Source organism: Monodon monoceros, unplaced genomic scaffold, assembly GCF_005190385.1.
Source record: "Monodon monoceros isolate NGI ecotype Baffin Bay Population unplaced genomic scaffold, NGI_Narwhal_1 Super_Scaffold_15, whole genome shotgun sequence".
NCBI classification, from domain to species: domain Eukaryota; kingdom Metazoa; phylum Chordata; class Mammalia; order Artiodactyla; family Monodontidae; genus Monodon; species Monodon monoceros.
The window spans coordinates 58,529,201-58,548,606 of record NW_021703771.1 but is presented as its reverse complement, the minus strand read 5'-3'; the positions used below and the strand labels follow the sequence as shown (position 1 = coordinate 58,548,606).

Below are 19,406 nucleotides of genomic sequence, written 5' to 3'. Positions count from 1 at the left end.
AATTCAAAATGTCTGGCAGCTCATGCATTCACTCAAATTGTGTAAGCGTTTCTTCTCAGTTGTCTCTACAAGTCTGTTTTAAGGTGAACTGTCTGAGCTTATTTGGGCTAATCAGGCCTCCCCTGTGTCCCCTGTAGGCTTTGGAAGTTGAAAAGCCAAGTGGCATCCACGTGTTTGCTGTTCTGCTCCACGCTCACCTGGCAGGCAGAGGCATCAGGCTGCGTCACTTTCGCAAAGGGGAAGAAATGAGATTACTCGCTTATGATGATGATTTTGACTTCAATTTCCAGGAGTTTCAGTACCTAAAGGAAGAACGAACAATCTTACCAGTACGATTGTTTTGTTCTTTTTCACTGAATGTCATCAAAGTCCTGAGACGTAGGTCTGCTGAGAATTAGCCGGGTTTCTACTGGTGAAATAACTCGCTCATCCACATCCTCAAAGCCACCCACGTGGCTGTCGCACAAGCCACATGGAATGTGTTTGCTCTGTTTTCCCAAACTGAAACTCATTTTTCTTACTATTCCCAGGGGCAACTCAAGTTGTTGATTTACAGAGCAAATAAAAACTTGGGTCTTGTGCTGTAAGCATCTTTTTTTTTTAACTTGACTCCCCAGTTCACAGCCCTTCGGCTCGCAGTTCAGGTAACGGTAAGATCAGAAGTCTGCTTTCACCATAAGACAGTTTCTGGAAGTTTCATTTCAGTAAAAATGAATATAAGGTAATTCTTTCATTTGACAAAGATATGTGGACATAGCTAATTATTCTGTTGTGTGTAACCCAGCTTGCAACAGTACTTGGGGTTCTAGTGGAACGACACAGGAGAGAATTTTATGTTTTATAATAATGAAGAATTTAAAAAATTTTATGATGCTTCATTTTGTCAAGTTTTTTGTTTAATGGCCATCAATAGTTATATAAATTCCTACCCTTATTCTCTTCTTAAAAGTCAGATACTTATACTAGTTATGAAGTGAGAGTAATAGCAATATCTTTTCTGCATGCAGAAATTCCCTGATACACCCTGAGAGTAGGAAGATGAAATTTGAGAAACAGTGATCTCAAGATTCTTAAGGACTACCCTCCATTGTATGGTGTTGTCTTGTCTTGGGACTCTCCAACCAGTTTTATTGGGTTATCTCAGAACTCCTTGTGACACATAACTGGTGTGCCATAAGTAGGGTATGAATATGTTGAGATACTGATCTCTGGGCTCTCTGAATATCTAGGCAGGGAGGACAAATCTGGGGGCCATTACCCAGAGCTCACTCCCTCTGATGAATAACCTGTCCACTCACCTGACTGGGGAGCCATAAACAATTATATTCCTTATGTGCAGAACTGTTCAAAAGGTTGGAAAGTACGGGAAAAATAAATTACTAGTAATTTGCCTCATAAATCTGTTTTAAGAAAATGAATACCTAAGGACCTTTAAAGAAAATAATGTAAATGAGGAGATACTCCCAGTAACTAGTATCTGTGGCTAACTTTTATGAAGTGTTTTATCTGTACTAAGAGCTAAATGTGTGATCTGTCATGTAATCTCCCGACAGCTGTGCAAGATAAGTGCTATTTTTATCATTATTTTTTAGATGAACAAATTGTGCCCAGTTGAGTCACTTCCTTACCTAGGTCATGCAGCTAGAACATGGTGGAGTCTGGCTTGAACAAAGAGAGTCTTATTTGTTTCTTTGTTTGCTTATTATACGAGCAAACCTAGAACTTAATATATCAAAGGTCTTATGAATCAAAGTACTTAATGCATGCATTCATATAGCAAATTAAACTGTTGGTCTACAAATGTATTAGATAAATAGAACAACATGAAATTCCAATCTGAAAGCTTCTACTTTTATGTTTTAGGGAGATCATCTAATTACTGAGTGTCGCTACAACACAAAAGATAGAGCCCGGATGACTTGGGTAAGAAGAATTTTATTATTATTAAAATTTATTTGTGGAGGAGGAGGAATAAACTTTGATCTTAGAAGAGAAATAAGTGAAAAGCATTCACATTTGGAAGCAAAATTCCTGAATGTCTTGAACATGAATCATCATAAAAGTAAAATCAGAGCTGTTTTAGCATTTTATCAGATTAACTAATGATACTTTGGTAATATTTGCAGTATAATTTAGTGACCCCTTCAGGAAAAGCTATCCTTAGTCTTTCAGTTTTTCCTCACCAAATATTATTATAAAGACCTGTGGTCACTAATGACCATGCGCGTGAGTCTGGACTTAGATGAATCGAGACTTCAAAAGGAAGAATAAATTCCATGACCTTAGCGCTTCTGACCCAAAGAGAAATCTGGTCCCAACAGATTTACTGGGGAGTTCTGCCACACATTCGAGAAATAAATCACTCACGCCTTCCTCGGTCTCTTCCAGGGAGCACAAGAAAAGGGGGAACACCTTCTACCAACTCATTTTAGGAAGTTAGCATAAGCTTAATACTGAAACTTGATATGGGCAATACGAGAAAGGTCCACAACATGCACCAGAGGGAAGTAACTTTGACAAAGTATCGACAAACCAAATCTAGCATTATATAAAACTGTAACGTTAGGACTGATTTGGGCTTAACTAAGGAATGTAAAATTGGTTCAAATTAGAAAATACACTAATGCCATTATACATTAAGAGATCGAAGGAAAAAGACTTATGATCACTTCAATAGGGGCAGAAAAAGCATTCATAAAATTTGTCAGTCATGGGGGGAATAAAGGACATTTAGCAAACTAGGAATAGGAGAGAATTACCTTAACCAGATAAACATTAGCTGTGAAAAATCTATAGCAAATATCAAACTAAGTGAAATGCTAGAAGTAATTCTTTAAAGTCAGGAAGAAGACAAGGATGTTTATTATCACTGGTTTTATTCACTATCGTAGTAGAAAAGAAAAAAACGAGATATAAAGATCAGAAAGGAAGAAGCGAAGAAATAAAACATTATTTACAGATATTGTAATTTTCCACATCAAAACCTCCCCCAAACTGATAAATCTAAAGTTAATTGTATTTTAGTGTACGATAAATTATCTCAAGAAAATTCAATTTAAGGCTATAAATCCTATAGAAATAAAATAACATTAGATGTGTTTGATCTCTATGGAGAAAATTATTTGTCATTATGTAAGACATTAAAGATCACCTAAAGAAATTAAGAGATACTGTGTTCATGGATAGAAAAGCTCAGTGAAACAAAGATAATCTTTCTTTTTCTTTTTAAATTGGTTTATAAATTTTATATAATTCCAGTAAAGAAAGATCAGAGAGATTTTATGATTTGGGGTTTTGGTGTCTAACTAAGAAATCTTCACCTAGCCAAAGGTTTTCTCCTATTTTTTAAAAAAAAAATTTCTAAAAATGTTACAGTTTTAGCTTTTACACGGAGCAAGTTGTTTGTAAAATCTACATAAAAGAGCAAAGCGTTAAGAATTGGCAAGACACTACTAAAAAGAACAAGATGGGAAACAAGCTACTAGATTTGATGACTTATTTTAAAGCTATGGTGATTAATAGTGTGGTTTGGGTCCAGAGTTGGAAGAGTGGACCGGAGTAGGGATCCTGGAAACAGACCTACAAACCCCCTGTATGGAAACTTGGTTTAAGATAGAAATGGCATTCAGATAAGTGGCAAAGGATGGACTTTTTCATTAAAGAATTACTGGCACAGTTGGGTATCCAGATGACAAAAATAAAATTACATCTTTATCTCCCACAATGCACAAAAAAATAATTTCTAGGTAGATTAAACATTAAAATGTGAAAAACAAAATATTAAAACCACTAGGAGAAATATATATAAATATAACTTTAGTACTTTGGGGTAAGAACTTATTAAACAGAACATAAAAAGTGCAAACTGTAAATTAGAAGATTGATGAACTTGATTACCTTAACACTTTTGGTTACCCAAAAAACACTATTAAGTGAAAAGATAAGTTCTAAACTGAAAAAAAAAAATCGCAATACACAAAGCATTAGTATCCAGCATATAAAATAAATTCTATAAATCCATAACATAAGACAAGCATACAATAGAAAAAAAGCAGAAGTGTGTCCCTCACTGGACACTGCCATCGGTGTCAAGGAATGACCCACTTAAAGTTATACTCTCTTCATTGGGGCAGCCAGCAGCCAATGACTGGTTGATGTGAGAATACAAAAGCCCAATTCCCTTCCTACAATTTGGTATAACTCTGAATAGCCAACCCAGCTCAGGAACAAATTAAATATATTTACTGAGGTGTCAGCTGCACTGAGGAGATCAGCTTCTCCTTTTGCCCAATCCTGCATCAAGTGCAAAGCATTCTGTTTTGCAGTTTGTAAAATCATTGCATATTAACCACTACATTAATGTATAACTATGAACAACACTACTATGTTTTTCACCTTCACTTTTGAAAGATAGATGATTTGCTGGATACAGAATTCTTGATTAATTTCTTTTTCCCTGGAGCACTTGAAAATGTGATTCCAATATCGTTTTATTACTTCCATCATTTATGATGAAATGTCAGTTGTTCACTGTATTACTGTTCCCCTATATGCAATGTATCGTTTTTCTTTGCCGCTTTCAAGATTTTGTCTTTGGCTTTTAGCAATATGACTATGATGTGTCTAGGTATGGCTGTCTTCATAATTATCTTTGGCATTTATTGAGCTTCTTGGGTCTGTAAGTTAATGTTTTTCACTAAATTTGGGAGGATTTCCACCATTTTTTTCAAATATTTTTTTCTATTCTTTTTTTCTTTTCCCTCTCATTCTGGAATTCAAATTACATACAGGGAACATTTAATATTATCCTACAGATCTCTGAGGTGTTTTCACTTTCTTCAGTCTTTTTTCCTCTGTTCTTTGGGTTGGGAAATTGCTATTGGTTGATCTTCAAGTTCACGGCTTCCTTCCTCTGCCATGTCAAGTTGCTCTCGAGCTCATCCTGTGAATTTTTAATTTAGTTATAGTACCTTTCAACTCTAGAATTTCTATTCGGTTCTTTTTTCTAATGTTTTCCTTTGTCTGATGTCATTCCTTATTTGTTCACTCATTTTTCACATGTTTACCTTTAATTATTTGAACATCTTTCTTTAGCTCTTCAAATATATTTATGTCTGTTTTTAAGTCTTTGCTGAATCCAGCGTCCATGTCCTCTCACAATTTATTTCTACTAACTTTTTGTCCTGAATACAGATCATAGTTTCCTGTTTCTTTTCATGTTTAATAACTTTTGGTTGAAAATTGGACATTGTTGTAGCAACTCCAGATGCCGTTCTTCTTTTTTAATTAGTACCTAATTTACTACTTAGATTCAAACTGTGAACTGTGCCTCCCCTGTGGTATGCAGCTGCTGACGTTTATACACATGACAGCAAGATTATGGAAAACTCAGTGCAATCAGGCAAAGATTCCATCACACTGACCGATCGGTATCTTGTTACTGAACATCCTCTGAAATGTTCACTGTGGTGAGAAGTTTACATCACATACTCTGAACTTTGAGGACATTATTAAGTTATTTAAGAAAGGCAGCTTTGAAAGAGATGGAAATAACTTTATTAATTTTTAAATGTGCCACTATCTTTTGAAAAACCAAATTGGCCTTTAAGTGATGATTTTTCAGCTTTAAGGTTTATGACGTTTCAATACGGGAAGAAACTGCGTAACATTTGCAGCTTGTGTTCTATAAGTGTCAGAGTTGGTGGAACATATACGTTTCTAAATAAAGTATCTCCATTTTCAGGGAGGATTAAGCACCAGGAATGAAATGTGTCTCTCATACCTTCTTTATTACCCACGAATTAACCTTACTCGATGTGCGAGTATCCCAGACATTATGGAGCAACTTCAGTTCATTGGTGTTAAGGAGATCTACAGGCCAGTCACGTAAGTAGTAAACGGATTTCATGGTAGGGGTGAGGATGGGCTTTATTTTCATAGTAGATTCATCACCATGGTATGGGATTCCTTAATGTGCTGTTCTATTTGATTATTTTCAATTGGGGAGTCCAAGGGACCTTCTTGCTTGTTATGTCCAGGGTCCTTGAGATTACTCTTAGGTTCAGTAGTTTCCTAGGAAGACCTAAAGGATTCAGCTTATAGTTGTACTCATGACTAATATTTATTACAGTGAAAGAATATAAAGAAAAATGAACAAAAGGAAAAGGCACATGAGGTAAAGTCCACAGGAAACCAGATGCAAGCTTCCAAGAGACCTCTCCTAGTGGAGTCACACAGAGTGTGCTTAATTCCACCCACGTCAAATTATGACAACATATATGAAGTGTTGTCAACTGGAGAAGCTCATTAGAGACTCAGTGCTGAGAGTTTCTATTGGGGAACTTGTCACATAGGTGCCCTCTGCTTAGCAAATACCAAAATTCCAGACTCCCAGAAGGAAAGCAAGTGTTCAACATAAACAGCATCATTCGTACAGACAGTCTAGGCACAGTAAGTTACTCTCATCATTTGGAGAAAGTTTTATGTCCTATAGGAAATTGTTTGCTATTTAAGTTCCCTGATGCCAGCCAAAGGTCAGCCTTCCAAGCTGGTGTTCCTAAGGATGGCAGTCTCAGGCCTTCTGTGTTAACTTTTTGTGTACAATTGCAGATAATAGAAATGACTTAGGATAAAATTATAAGCGAGAGAAATATTATTCCTGCTCCCTTGAGATTGTGTGCTAGAGTGGGGAGGAGGTAATAAGCAAATAAACAACATAATATAAAATTTCAGATATTAAAAGATGTTATGAAAATAAGACAGTGAAGGAAGTGTATAGTTGTTCTCAGTAGGGTGGTGAGAGCTTCTCTTGGGAGGTGTCTTAGTCCATTTGGACTCATTACTGCCATAGACAGGGCAGCTTATAAACAACAGAAAATGTATCTGTCACTGTTCCAGAGGCTGAGAAGTCCAAGATCAAGATTCTGGCAGATTCAGCATCTGGTGAGGACCCACTTCCTCACAGAAAGCCATCTTCTCACAGTGACCTCATGTGGCAGAGGGTCAAGGGAGCTTTCTCAAGCTGCTTCTGTAAGGGCACTAATCCCATTTATGAGGACAGAGCCTCCCAAAGGCCCCACCTCCTAATAATGTCACCCTGGACATTAAGATTTCAACATGTGAATTTCGGAGGGTGGCAGAACACAGATATTCAGACCATAGCAGGAGGTGATGTTTGAGCAGAGACCTCAGCGATCAGGAGCCAGTCAAAGAAAGATATGCAAGTATACTCTTCAGGGAGAAAAGCCAGTATAATGGATGGCGGGTATGAGGCTAGCATGTTCAAAGAACAGCAAGAAGGTGGGTTTGGCTGAAGCAGAGTGAAATTTGGCAGAGAGTAGGTGACGAGGTCTAAGAGCAAGTGGGACCCTATAGTGTAGAACTTTTCAGGCAACATAAGGACTTTGGGTTTTAAGTGTGAAGAGAAGCTATTATAGGGTATAGGGTATTAAGAATGTTAATTTAGCTACTGCATTGAGAAAGGACTCTAGGAGGGCAAGATTGGAAAGAATCATATCTACCTGGAGACTTGTGATTGTCCAGTTGAGAGGTGAGGGTGCCTTGGACCAGGATGGTGCCAGTAGTGTTTATGAGAAATGGTTCCAATCAGGTTAGCTTTTGAAGGTAGCACTCTCTGGACTTGTTGATTGACTGCATCTCTGGGAGATGGTGAGGGAAAGAGAAGAGTAAAGGGAAAGTAAGGATATGTGAATGGTGCAGGGAAACATGTTTGAAGAAGTAATTGAGAACTATTATTAATTAATTATTATTATTAATATTAAGGTTGATGTAGAATAAAAGGATTTTATCCATTCTTAGTAGTGCCACAAAGAACTAGGGTGGCTGGTAGAAATTTTGAAGTGTAGATTTTATTTTAATATAAGGAAGAATTTTCTAATGATTAGGATTTTTCAAAATGAAAAGGACTGATGTAATTAGGCAAAAGATACACATAGAGTTTTGAGGGGGTGTATTTAAGGAGAGGTTAAATAAACTCTTAATGAGGGTGTGGTAAAATGCAGATCTGAAGGAGAATATAATTATGGTCTCCTTTTTTTTTTTTTTTTTGTGGTACGCGGGCCTCTCACTGTTGTGGCCTCTCCCGTTGCGGAGCACGGGCTCCGGACGCGCAGGCTCAGCGGCCATGGCTCAGGGGCCCAGCCGCTCCGCGGCATGTGGGATCTTCCCAGACCGGGGCACGAACCCGTGTCCCCTGCATCGGCAGGTGGACTCTCAACCACTGCGCCACCAGGGAAGCCCTGGTCTCCTTTTTGTTCCAAAATTTTATAGGGATTATAAATTAGGAACTAAAAACACTCTTCTTTTTAAATTAAACCTGCTATTCATAGATATGTTCTACTGAGTTCTTATCCAGACAACCCAATGACCACTAGACAATAAGTCTGTATCTACTAAAATACAAATAACAAAATGCTGGTGTAAATTAAGTTGTAGGTTATGAAGTATTTTCACATACATGATTTCATTTAATTTATTTTCACACAATTCCAATAGGTAGAGCAGTATTTGCAATCCCAGTTTAGAGAAGGAAATGGAAGCTATGAGATTAAAAATCTGTTCAACCTCATAGAGTACATACTAAACGGGGGAGCTGGGGTTTGTATTGTGGTTGCTGATATATGTGCCTTTTTGTTCACAATCAATAACTACATTGCAAATAAGTAAATAAAATATCAATAAAAATCAAAACAGCACATAAAACATCATTCTAAAAACAATAGGATGTAGTCTTGTCTTTAAAATATTGAGATTATATTGTTTCTTACTAAGACTTAAGTAGTTTTCTTTTCCCTTTAGAATATTTTTAACGTATTGACTAGAAACTTTTCCTAATCAAGAGAATGTTGGAGTGAATGTTGGATGAACATTCAAAACCGTGTATTTACAAGATGAATAAAACGTGTTCTGTGGTCCAGTTATTTTCTTTTGTGTTCAACTTGTGTGAAGTCTCTGAAACACTCAGCTCCTGTGTCCCAACGAGCTCTGTCAGTGTCCGCACGTTTGGTCTCCTTCAGGAAGTATTGAAGTTGGGGTTTTCATCACTTCTCAAGACAGGGAGGGTTGCTTCAAAGAACAAGGCCAGTTTTGAGATGTTATTGCCCACATAAAACCATTTAACTACATGGTTAAATATAGTTATTCTTCAAAAATATGAGTGAAAAAGAGCCTCTGTTATAGAATACATGTTTGGACTTTAAATCAGACTTTCAAGTCTAGTTCGTCATCACACTGACATAAATATCATTAAAGGCCAAACCAACAAGGTTCTGGTGAAAAGATCAGAAAGAGAGAAATGGTTTGAGTGCTTTTTTTCTGTTTTGCTTATAAGAATATCGCTAATTTGGTTTTAGGACACAATACTGAACAGGAATATTATATAACATATAACCTAGAATCTCCTATTTTTGCTTTTAATATAAGGACTATTTAGGCGTCCAGTTTTTTTTTAAACATTCTGTAGCAATTCTAGGATTAAAGGATGCATTGGCGGAAAGATAGAGACAAGTACATCCTGTCTCAGGAATTGTCTGTTTTGGGGGATGCAGTTTTTCTCTGCCTCCTACAGATCTGGCAAGGCTTAAGGAAAAACAAACAACTCCCAAAGATCAGATAACAGAGTAGACAATGAGCTCAGATAAATTCGTACTCTCTGCTGCACCATACATCGCCACTGTCTGTGTGGTTCCAGGGAGGTTTATGTGATGGAAAGTTCCTGCCTTATTTGTTCTAGTTCTTAAAAAAAAAAAAATCAAGAGAGGTGTTTGTATTTTTCTTTGCAGGAAAAAAATTACTTTATGTTGATAAGGTGTAAAAGTCACACAGGCTTTATTATCGAGTTTAGGTAATGCGGAAAAAGGTTTTAAAAAAGAGGACGTGGCTTCCCTCGTGGCGCAGTGGTTGAGAATCCACCTGCCAGGGCAGGGGACAGGGGTTCGAGCCCTGGTCCGGGAAGATCCCACATGCTGCGGAGCAACTAAGCCCGTGCACCACAACTACTGAGCCAGCACTCTAGAGCCCGCGAGCCACAACTAGTGAGCCCACGTGCCACAACTACTGAAGCCCACGCGCCTAGAGCCCATGCTGCGCAACAACAGAAGCCACCGCAGTGAGAAACCCGCGCACCTCAATGAAGAGTAGACCTCGCTCACCGCAACTAGAGAAAGCCCACGCACAGCAAAGACACAACGCAGCCAAAAATAAATAAATTGAAAAAAAATAGAGGACGAAAGCAATCACCCCAAATTCTGTTAGACATAAGCAACACTAACATTAATGGAATGTCATTACAGACATTTTTCTATGTAGGTATTGATATGAAGATGAATAGAGTAGCATTAGAAAGATTATAATTTGTGCACTGCTTTAAACAAAAATATTAAAATTTAATTTTGTTTTAATTTATCAGAAGAAAAAGAAACTAAATCAAAATTGAATAACTGTTGAACAAATAAACATTGCTATTGTTTTTAACGACAAGAGATAATATTGTATAAAGGAGCTCTCAAATGTTGAGAAAATAGATCATAAAAGATATTAACACATTTTTTTAAAAAACATGTTTCAGTTTTAGATCATAAAGATGAGGACATTCACACTTTCACATTTTCTCCCAACCTCCCTTTTGTACCTCTAAGTATGTATTATTTATGTTAGAATTTTTGTATTCTCAAGATTTTAAATTTTCACATTTAATTCTAAAACATAATTTCCACAATATTTAATGCAACTTTTCTAGATTCAGTGATAATCCCTAATCTTTATATGATTTCTGCATTTCTGGGTTCTTTAATTTGATTCCTCAGGGTTTTGTCCTCAAGTTGCTTAATCAAGAAGGGCTTCCATGTGCCCTGAATTCTTTTATATTTGAAAATTTCTGCATTTATATTTGGGCAGCATATAATATTTTGGGGTCTTAGGGGTTTTTTTCCCCCTTTGGAGATGTCTTTGGATGAATGGGCTCATTCTTCCTCTACCTGGAGAATTCATAAGTTAAATTGAACATATTTCAGTGTTGAGCATATGAATCAAATTTTCCCGAAACACAAAGTGTTCTTTCAGTACATATATTCACTTCTTTTTTTTTCATTTCAAGGGAATTTATCTTATATCTACAAACTTTTTTCTAATCTATTTGGGATTTTTCTCAAGCATCTTCCCATAATTTTTCAGAAGTGCTCTTCTGCTTCCTGTTTTTTCTCACTTATTTGGTACTAATTTTTTTGTCTTAAGTTTATTTCGTGTAGTCTGCTATCCCTCTTTTCATCTCATTGTGTTGTTTTATCATCTTGTATTTGAGCTCTTGTTTAATTGAATTCATGTTCTTATTAAATAAACTTACAGCGTGAAACACTTGAGGGAATTCTCTCCAGTATAATTGATTTATATCTTCCTCTAGAGTTGATTTTTTTCTGTCTCCTTATATGAAATGTGATATAATTTCCTTTCACCCTAAGTTTGCATGGTTGTTTGTCATTTCTTGCTTACGCTGAGCCAGTTCTGTTTAAAACTTCTCTTTGCTCTGGTAAAATATAGGTGAATTTTTACTACCTTCTAAGCAAATCTGAGAGAGCTTTCTTTCTCTCCACACCACAGTTTGAAGTTTGGGTGATGTGTTTTTATGTACTTCCGTTTCTGTATTTTGAGGGTAAAGGGCTGTGTGTGTAGAGGTGGGACTCTATATCACAATGCATGGGTTATTCCTTCCTCAGATTTTATTAAAAACCTATTAGAGGATGTTTACTAAGTGGTTAGGGCTGAATGCCTTTCCATAAGGGAATGTCCCAGGCCTTATATCATGCTGTCAAATCTGTTGCAGCTCTCAAGCTTTTGCTTCCATCAGGGAGATTCAGCTTTACTGGGTGCTTCCCAACATTCACTGGCTCAGGGAGTGTCCAGAGGATTAGGAGTTGTGCCTCGTTAAGTCAGATTTCCTGGTTTCCTTCTTTAGCAATTTGATTGGTAAAGTATATACTGTGTCTTTTTTGTTGGTTTGTTATGTTTTTATTTTTTTTTAAGTCAAATTGCTTGAGGTAGAACATACATACAATAAAATGCCCCTATGGTTAAGTATACTGTTCTAAAGTTTTCTCAGATGTGTACCCCTGTTTAACCACATCACAAATGAGATATAGAGCATCTTCATCACCGCCAAAACTTCTCTCACACCTCTGGAGACAATCCCCCCTCCACACAAAGCTCCAGGAAACCATGAAACTGCTTTGTCACTATCTATTGGCTTTGATCTTTTCTGGATTTTATGAAAATAGGATAAGATGGTATATACTATTTTGTGCCTGGCTTCTTTAACTTACAATGTTTCTGAGATTCATCTACACTGATGAATGTATACTGAGATTCATATATATACATGAATATATATGTATGTATGTATCAGCAGTCCTTTCCTTTTTATTGCTGGGTAGTATTCTCCAGTGTGTATATACCCAAATTCATTTATCGATTCACCAGTTGAAAGACATTTGGATTCTTTCCAGTTTGTGGCTATTATGAAGAAAGTTGCTATGAACATGATTGTGTTCATCCTTGTATGGACATATGTTTTCAATTTCTGGGTTAACACCTAGTGGTGGAATCCCTGGATTGTACACTAAGTTTATGTTTACTGCATAGGACTCTCAAAATGTTCTCCAGAATAGCGTACCTTCTTACATTCTCACCAGATTAATAAGATCTCCTACTGCTTAACAATCTTCCCAATGTATTTTGTATTTTCCAGATTTTAAATTTTGTCTATTTTAATGTGTATGCAGTGGTATCTTATTGTAGTTTTATTTTCCATTTCCCCGTGACGCATGATATAGAGCCTCTTTTCACATGGTTATTAGTCATTTATACATGTTCCTTCATAATGGTTCAAATTCTTGTCCATTTAATTGGGTTACTTTTTAAAAAATTATTGAGTTGTAAGAGTCCTTCATAATTTTAAAGAGTTCTTTATACTTTGGATATAAATCTTTGTCGGGTATACGTTTGCAAATAATTTTTCCCAGTCTGGCTTGATTTTACTTTTTCAACTGTATTTTTTTGAAGTCTGCTTTATCATTTTTGGTTTGTTTTGTGCTTTTGATGTCCCACGTAAGGAATTGCTGCCTGCCCAAGGTTGTGAAGATTTTCTCCTGTTTTTTTTCCTAAAAACTTTATAGTTTTAGCTTTAGGTTGGTGATCCATTTTGAATAATTTTTTTTGTGTTGTATATGCTGAGGTTCCTTGTATTTCACACAGATATCAAGTAGTACAAGAACCATTTGATGAAAAAAACTACCCTTTTCCTATATAATTACTCTGGAAGGTTTGCTGAAAATCATTTCACCATATACTGACAATTTCTGGACTCTGAGTTCTGTTTCATTGTGGTACATGTTTAGCTTTGCTATAATACCACACTCGAGTATTATTATAGTTTTATAGTAAATCTTGAAATAAGAGCATGTAACATGTAAGTCTCCAAAATTGTCATTTTTTTTCTTCTTCCAAAATTATTTTGGATAGTCTAAGTTTATTCCATATTTGTGTATTTTTAAATCAATTAGTCAATTAAATTAAGCTTACAAAGGAAAATTACTCATCAATATTAAATCCTTCCTTTTTATCAACTATAGTGATATATAAATAATACCCTTCTATTTATATGTATATCTGGGTAGTCATTTGGACACTGCCCAGATGTGCAGAAATGTAACTGTTTTACTTTCTAGAACATTCCTGTTGTTTCTAATAACTAAATCCCAGTCCCAGTGAGAACAGAAGAACTTGCTACTTCAACATTACCTGTTTCTGGTTTACAGCTTAGTCTTTTAGGGAAAAGTACTCAGGATAAATATTTACTTTTTCAGGATTTCTCCTCATTCTATCTTTTCCTTCTCTTTTCTCCAGTGGTAATCTGGAAGTGTGGTGTAGGACAGTCTGGAAACGTTAGGAAATTAGTTGGTGTGATGTTACAGAGTAGGAGCCTGAACAAATTTAGTAGGAAGGGAAAGAAGACAATAAAAATGAGACAAGATGCCAGGTCAGGGAGGTTGTGACGTGATTCTCCTCACCCAGCCTGTCATGCTGGCTCCAACATAGGATTCATTGGGTCTACCCTTTCCTACATCCTTTTCCATATATTTATAGTAAGTAAATAAATGTGTTTATACAACTCTTCTGTCATTTTATACTGTGGAATCTCAAACAGATACTAGTTTACTAATTTGTTTTAGCAGTAAAACTTTTTAAGATTTCATCTACGTATGTAATACACTATTCACTCTTACCAGCAAGGCTGCGGAAAATTTAGGGCACTTCGTCCACCTTAGTGCTTTAGCAGAGATTCCATTGCCACCTTGTGGTGTTTTAGGTGATTACAGGCTGATGATCTCCACACCCCCCCACTCCCATCCCGCTAACCCCCAGCATTTCCCTGGTGATGAAGTTGATTTTCCTTTTTTCAAGACAAATATCTTAGCTCTTTGAAATGTAAATTTGATTTTTAATATTTGATTTAAAGTTATTTTATATTTAATGAAATATAAAGTTTTTAGTGTATTTAAAAGGACATTGTATGTAAATATAATGGTCAAATTTTTACTTTCAAGTCAAATTTTTACTTTATGCAAGTTTTTACATGTACAAGTTTTATTTTATACTAATCCTGGATTGTATCTCTGCAAGTCTTCACAGTGTATTTAATTTACAATGTTATAGATCTAAGGTCATTGCTAGATATGTTTAATGTAGTATGATGGTGATTGCTCTCTATGGTACTTTAAGGTCTCTGTGCAAAATAGTACATTTAAAACTCAACAAAGATATATTGACTTTAATTAAAGGAAAAAGGTTAGGAATAAAGAATATAAAGATTCTCATATATGACCTATTATTCATTGTCTTATTAGAGTACAGAGGAAATGATTTTGTTTTAAACACTAAAAATTTATCTTCGTAACTGTAAAAGATTAATAAAGGATGTTTAATTTAATTAAAAAGATAATATTCAATGTGCCTGAGTAGGTTATGTGTGTAAGAGAGAGAGTCGGTAGTGACATAATTAAATGAAGAAATTGTGAAGATCAAATATTAAAAATATAGATTCCTCAGCTGGAGGTTAATTCATTGTTAATTACTGAAAATCACTGGAACTTCCTCTTGGGGTGTCAAGGGAGCCACATACCTACTGGTTACCCATGATAATCTCCTGGAAGGTCCGTGGAGTAGTTTATGTAAATTTCTGAGCTATGTCAACACTTAACACTTTTCCTTTTTTCAAGAATCAATAATATCAAACTTATATTTAATGAAAGGCATCACCTGAAGAGTACCTCTTGAAGCTGGTCATGTCATTCTTCTGTGATTTCGTCCTTCTTTCTTGGACATTTAAGATATATTTTTTTAGAGCAGCAAGTAGAAGCAGAATGTATCAGCTGTAGAGTATTTTTTTCTCAATGGAATATTAAAAACACTGGTTCAATTTCAAATTTTTCAAAACTTTTTGTCACTTAGGCAAGCTAAAACAGGGCAGCCAGCAGCGGTCAGGCTTTTCAACAGCATGGAATTGAAATTTCCAGCGTTGTTCAGTACCTTTTGAGATTCTATATGTTTCTTCATTACACTATTAGCATTATACTCGTCAGAGCTGAATGCTTACCAGTTACACTGTTAACTAGAACCAAAACAAGTACGTGAGGAATTATGAGGCTCTGGGGAAGCTTTCTAAGCCAAAACGCTGTGTTTAAAAGTAATACCCATCTGTTACTAAACCGAGGAATTTTGTTTTTTTTTTAAAAGACTCCTTATTTTATATATATTTCTTCTAGCAACTGCTTAAGATTTCATCAGTGCCTTGCATTAGGTTATCTGTGTGTGTAAAAATGAACAAGTATGAAGTCTATTTTAGAATGTTGAAAAGTGATGGAAACATGTAATGCTTTTGTTCTGAATATGACTAATTATGGTTATTTATTTTAAATTCAGGACCTGGCCTTTCATTATTAAAAGCCCCAAGCAGTATAAAAACCTTTCTTTCATGGATGCAATGAATAAGTTTAAATGGACTAAAAAGGAAGGTCTTGCCTTCAATAAGATTGTCCTTAGCCTGCCGGTGAACGTGAGGTGTTCCAAGACAGACAACGCAGAGTGGTCGGTAAGCCCCACTTTGTTTTAATCTTCGGGGAAACCAGATGTTGTCACCTTTTTTGGTTCTCTTGGTATAGTATAGATTAGCCAAATCTTGTCTTTTGATATGTCTGCGAATTTATTCAGTGATTACTTAGATTGGCCCCAAACTCCTGATTCCACTTCCTTTGAAGAAGGCAATCTATTCTAAAACTAAAGTTGGGGTGAAGAAGGAATAAAATGGGATGAGAGCTTCAAAAAAAGACAGAGCGTGTTTTCTATCTCTTCTTTCCCAAGGGCGTGTCCGGCCCTCTTCGCCCCCTCGCTGGGAATCCTTAAGGTTCTGACACCGGGACAGTGCACAGCTTCAGCATCCATACCGCCACCCCTTTAAGCCCTGCAGAAGTGCAAAGGCTGAGCAAGCTTGGCCGCAGTCCTGCTCTTAAATCACACACTCAGTGGCAATGTCTGCTCTTTCCTTTGCAGATTCAAGGGATGACAGCATTACCTCCAGATATAGAAAGGCCCTATAAAGCAGAGCCTTTGATGTGTGGAGCTTCTTCCACTTCTCTGCGTGGAAATGTGTCTCTCGAGCTGCTCCTGGGCTTCATGGTTCTGGGCGGCACGCTAAGCACCGCGAGCTTGTAATTACATGCACCACAAAGCACGTAATCCTGTTGTGCTCCGTCACCGTGGTTTTCCGAGATCCGAACCTGACATTTAACGTGCAGGTTAAAGACACTTTGGGCATGAAGGGTGAGGGTGAAGCTCTTGGAGACTTTCCTTTCACATGTTCCCTTCCTCCCCTCCCCCTCTTCCCAGGCTGCCTGAGAGATGTCAGTCAGGTTCTCGTCTTTTCCTCAGAAACATCTGATAAAATGTATCGACCCCCAAATAGAGCAAAGCTGGCCTGACTTAATATAACCTCTTAAAAACTATGGATAAAGTCAAGTGGAAGTAAAAGAATTCTTTATATCCTTCTGTATTTCATTTTATTGAAATACTCCTTGTTATTTTACTTTTTAAAATTGTTGATTTGGTTTCTATATTCCTTTTTTTTTTTTTTTTTTAATGTTTTCATCTTAAAGGTGTAAAAGGAAGTACTCTCCCTTCCAGTTGTCTTCCTCTTTATTGCTCTCTGGTGTGACTTCCCAGATGTAACAGTGGTCCTTCCTACCTTTCCGCGTTACCTGGTTCTGTCCTTTTCTGTGCATTACCCATGGACCTCAATGCTTTCTGATGGTGCCCATTCTCAGTCTGAGTCCCAAACTACCCTGAATCCATCTCAAAGTACTTTTTTTCCCCCCTTCCTTGCTCAGCACTGGCCAGGTGAATTTTTTCCTTGAGCTCTGTCACTATCTAAAAAGAAAGAGGCTATGGGAAACATAGAAATGGTACATAACTGATTGTAGGCTGAGGAGAAAATGTAATTGGCCGCAAACTCTGTGCTGTGAGGGGTGTTTTGTGGGGCTCCAGGGCAAAGGCCAGATAGTGTGAACCAGCTGAGGAGGGTGTGAGGTCCCTCCCTGACCATGGTGGGTGTCACACGTGTTGCATACTGGCTCAATCTGAGTCACAGTTGCTATTGTAGATGTATTTTTATATTAGATAATAAACTAACTTTCCATCGTAAAATTGTCACCAACTGAAAATCTTGTCACCTTTTTTGGTTCTCTTGGTATAGTATAGATTAGCCAAATCTTGTTTTGTGTCTTTTGCTCATGTCTTAAACTAAGTCTGTTTGGATCATATTAATAAACTAAATAAAATTAAATTTTTGTGTGGTATCTTGCATACTCCTTGAGAGAATCAAGTGGCTCAATACCGCTTGATTTGCCAGTCCAGTCAATTAAGAATGTTGCATTTTTCCATTCCATTTTAAAGCCATTTCTCCCTAGCAAACAATGTCTTCAACACAAACTGTATTGTCTTTTAAATAAATATTATGGTTCAGAGTTTTTCCTTCTTGATTCTCAGAATTTGTCCATCTAATGAAATACTTGTAATGTTTTTGAGGAATATTTTATTGTTAACTTCAATTCTTTTTATTTCATAAGTGTTATATCAGATTCTATGATTTTCCTTCTAAATATTTATGTAAGAAATATGATCATCTCAGACACTCCCTATTTGAAATTTCATGTTTATTTTTACTTCAGAATTTCTGAATCTGAGATATCAAAGTAAAATGATTTCCTTTGGAAATTGTGTAATATTATATTTGTTTTCATTGTTCTTAGTAAGGAAGGTGCACATACTGGCTAGAAAAGGATACACAGCTTTTGGAAACTCAAATCTTTGGAGCCAGGGGAATCTATTTTTCTACTTAATGTTGCTAAGAATAAAGCTACATTCTTCTGGTAGGAATTCTCATGAATATGTATAATTTTGAGGCATTGACTCTTTCTTTGAAATTGGGATAGGTTATCTGTTGAATATTTGGTAGGATTCTGATTATATTCTAAGTTAGTTTGCTCTTTAGTTGAGCAGACCTTCCTGAACAGCCCAGGCTTTTTACTGCTGCCCTGGATCAGGTCACAGTACCTGTTTCCTAGGCTGTCAGGGAGGAGTGCCTGAGACTCAAGGGAGGACAGAGTCTCCATGTACAATGGTCCCTGGTTTGAGCCTTCGTGTGGGGAGGGTCAGAGAAGCATCCATGATAAAACCAAAATTCACCAAAGCCACGTGAGGTTGAAAGTATCTTGGGTGATCATTTTCTCTGGAGTAGTCTCAGGCAGGGTCAAGGGTGATAAGAGTGATTAGGGTGATGCAGTCAACAGAGGCAGATGAATTAAGAGCTCTGGACTTTATCTTAATGGCTACAGAGGCCAATGATGAATAGCAAATAGCAGGACATTTGGAAGCAGGATATGACTGCACTGTACAATTTGCTCAACTAAACTCTTATTGTTGGACGTACAGGCCATTTCCCGTTTTTCAGTATGATAAACATTGCTGTGATTAACGTTCTTATAATTAAAACTCTCATTTCTATAAGTATTGCCTTATAAGTTACTATAAGTGGAATTACATACTAATAATTGCATATTTTTGAGAATTTTGATGAATACTGCCAGATGCCTTCAACTTACTGTTCAAATTATTCTCAAATGGTTCAAAGAAGAATCCTATCTATCTATCTATCTATCGCTCTATCATCTATCTATCTATCTATCATCTGTCCACAGAGAGAGAATAACAATTCAATATGGTAAAATGATACCAATTGAGGACTGTGGGGGAAAGATATAGGAGTTTTTTAATACTATTCTTGC

The 19,406-nt window shown here is 36.5% G+C and overlaps 1 protein-coding gene across 1 annotated transcript in view; it reads left to right on the top strand.

Moving 5' to 3' along the window:
* The window catches only part of MOXD1 (monooxygenase DBH like 1), an 81,008-nt gene extending 63,103 nt beyond the window's left edge, over positions 1–17,905 (top strand). Inside the window, exons 8-12 of the mRNA XM_029224211.1 lie at positions 138–329; positions 1,864–1,923; positions 5,744–5,886; positions 15,991–16,159; positions 16,618–17,905. Of these exons, the coding sequence (XP_029080044.1) occupies positions 138–329; positions 1,864–1,923; positions 5,744–5,886; positions 15,991–16,159; positions 16,618–16,779 (726 nt within the window). The 3' untranslated portion in view covers positions 16,780–17,905. The remainder of the gene's footprint in view (positions 1–137; positions 330–1,863; positions 1,924–5,743; positions 5,887–15,990; positions 16,160–16,617) is intronic.
* The last annotated feature ends 1,501 nt before the right edge of the window (positions 17,906–19,406 follow it).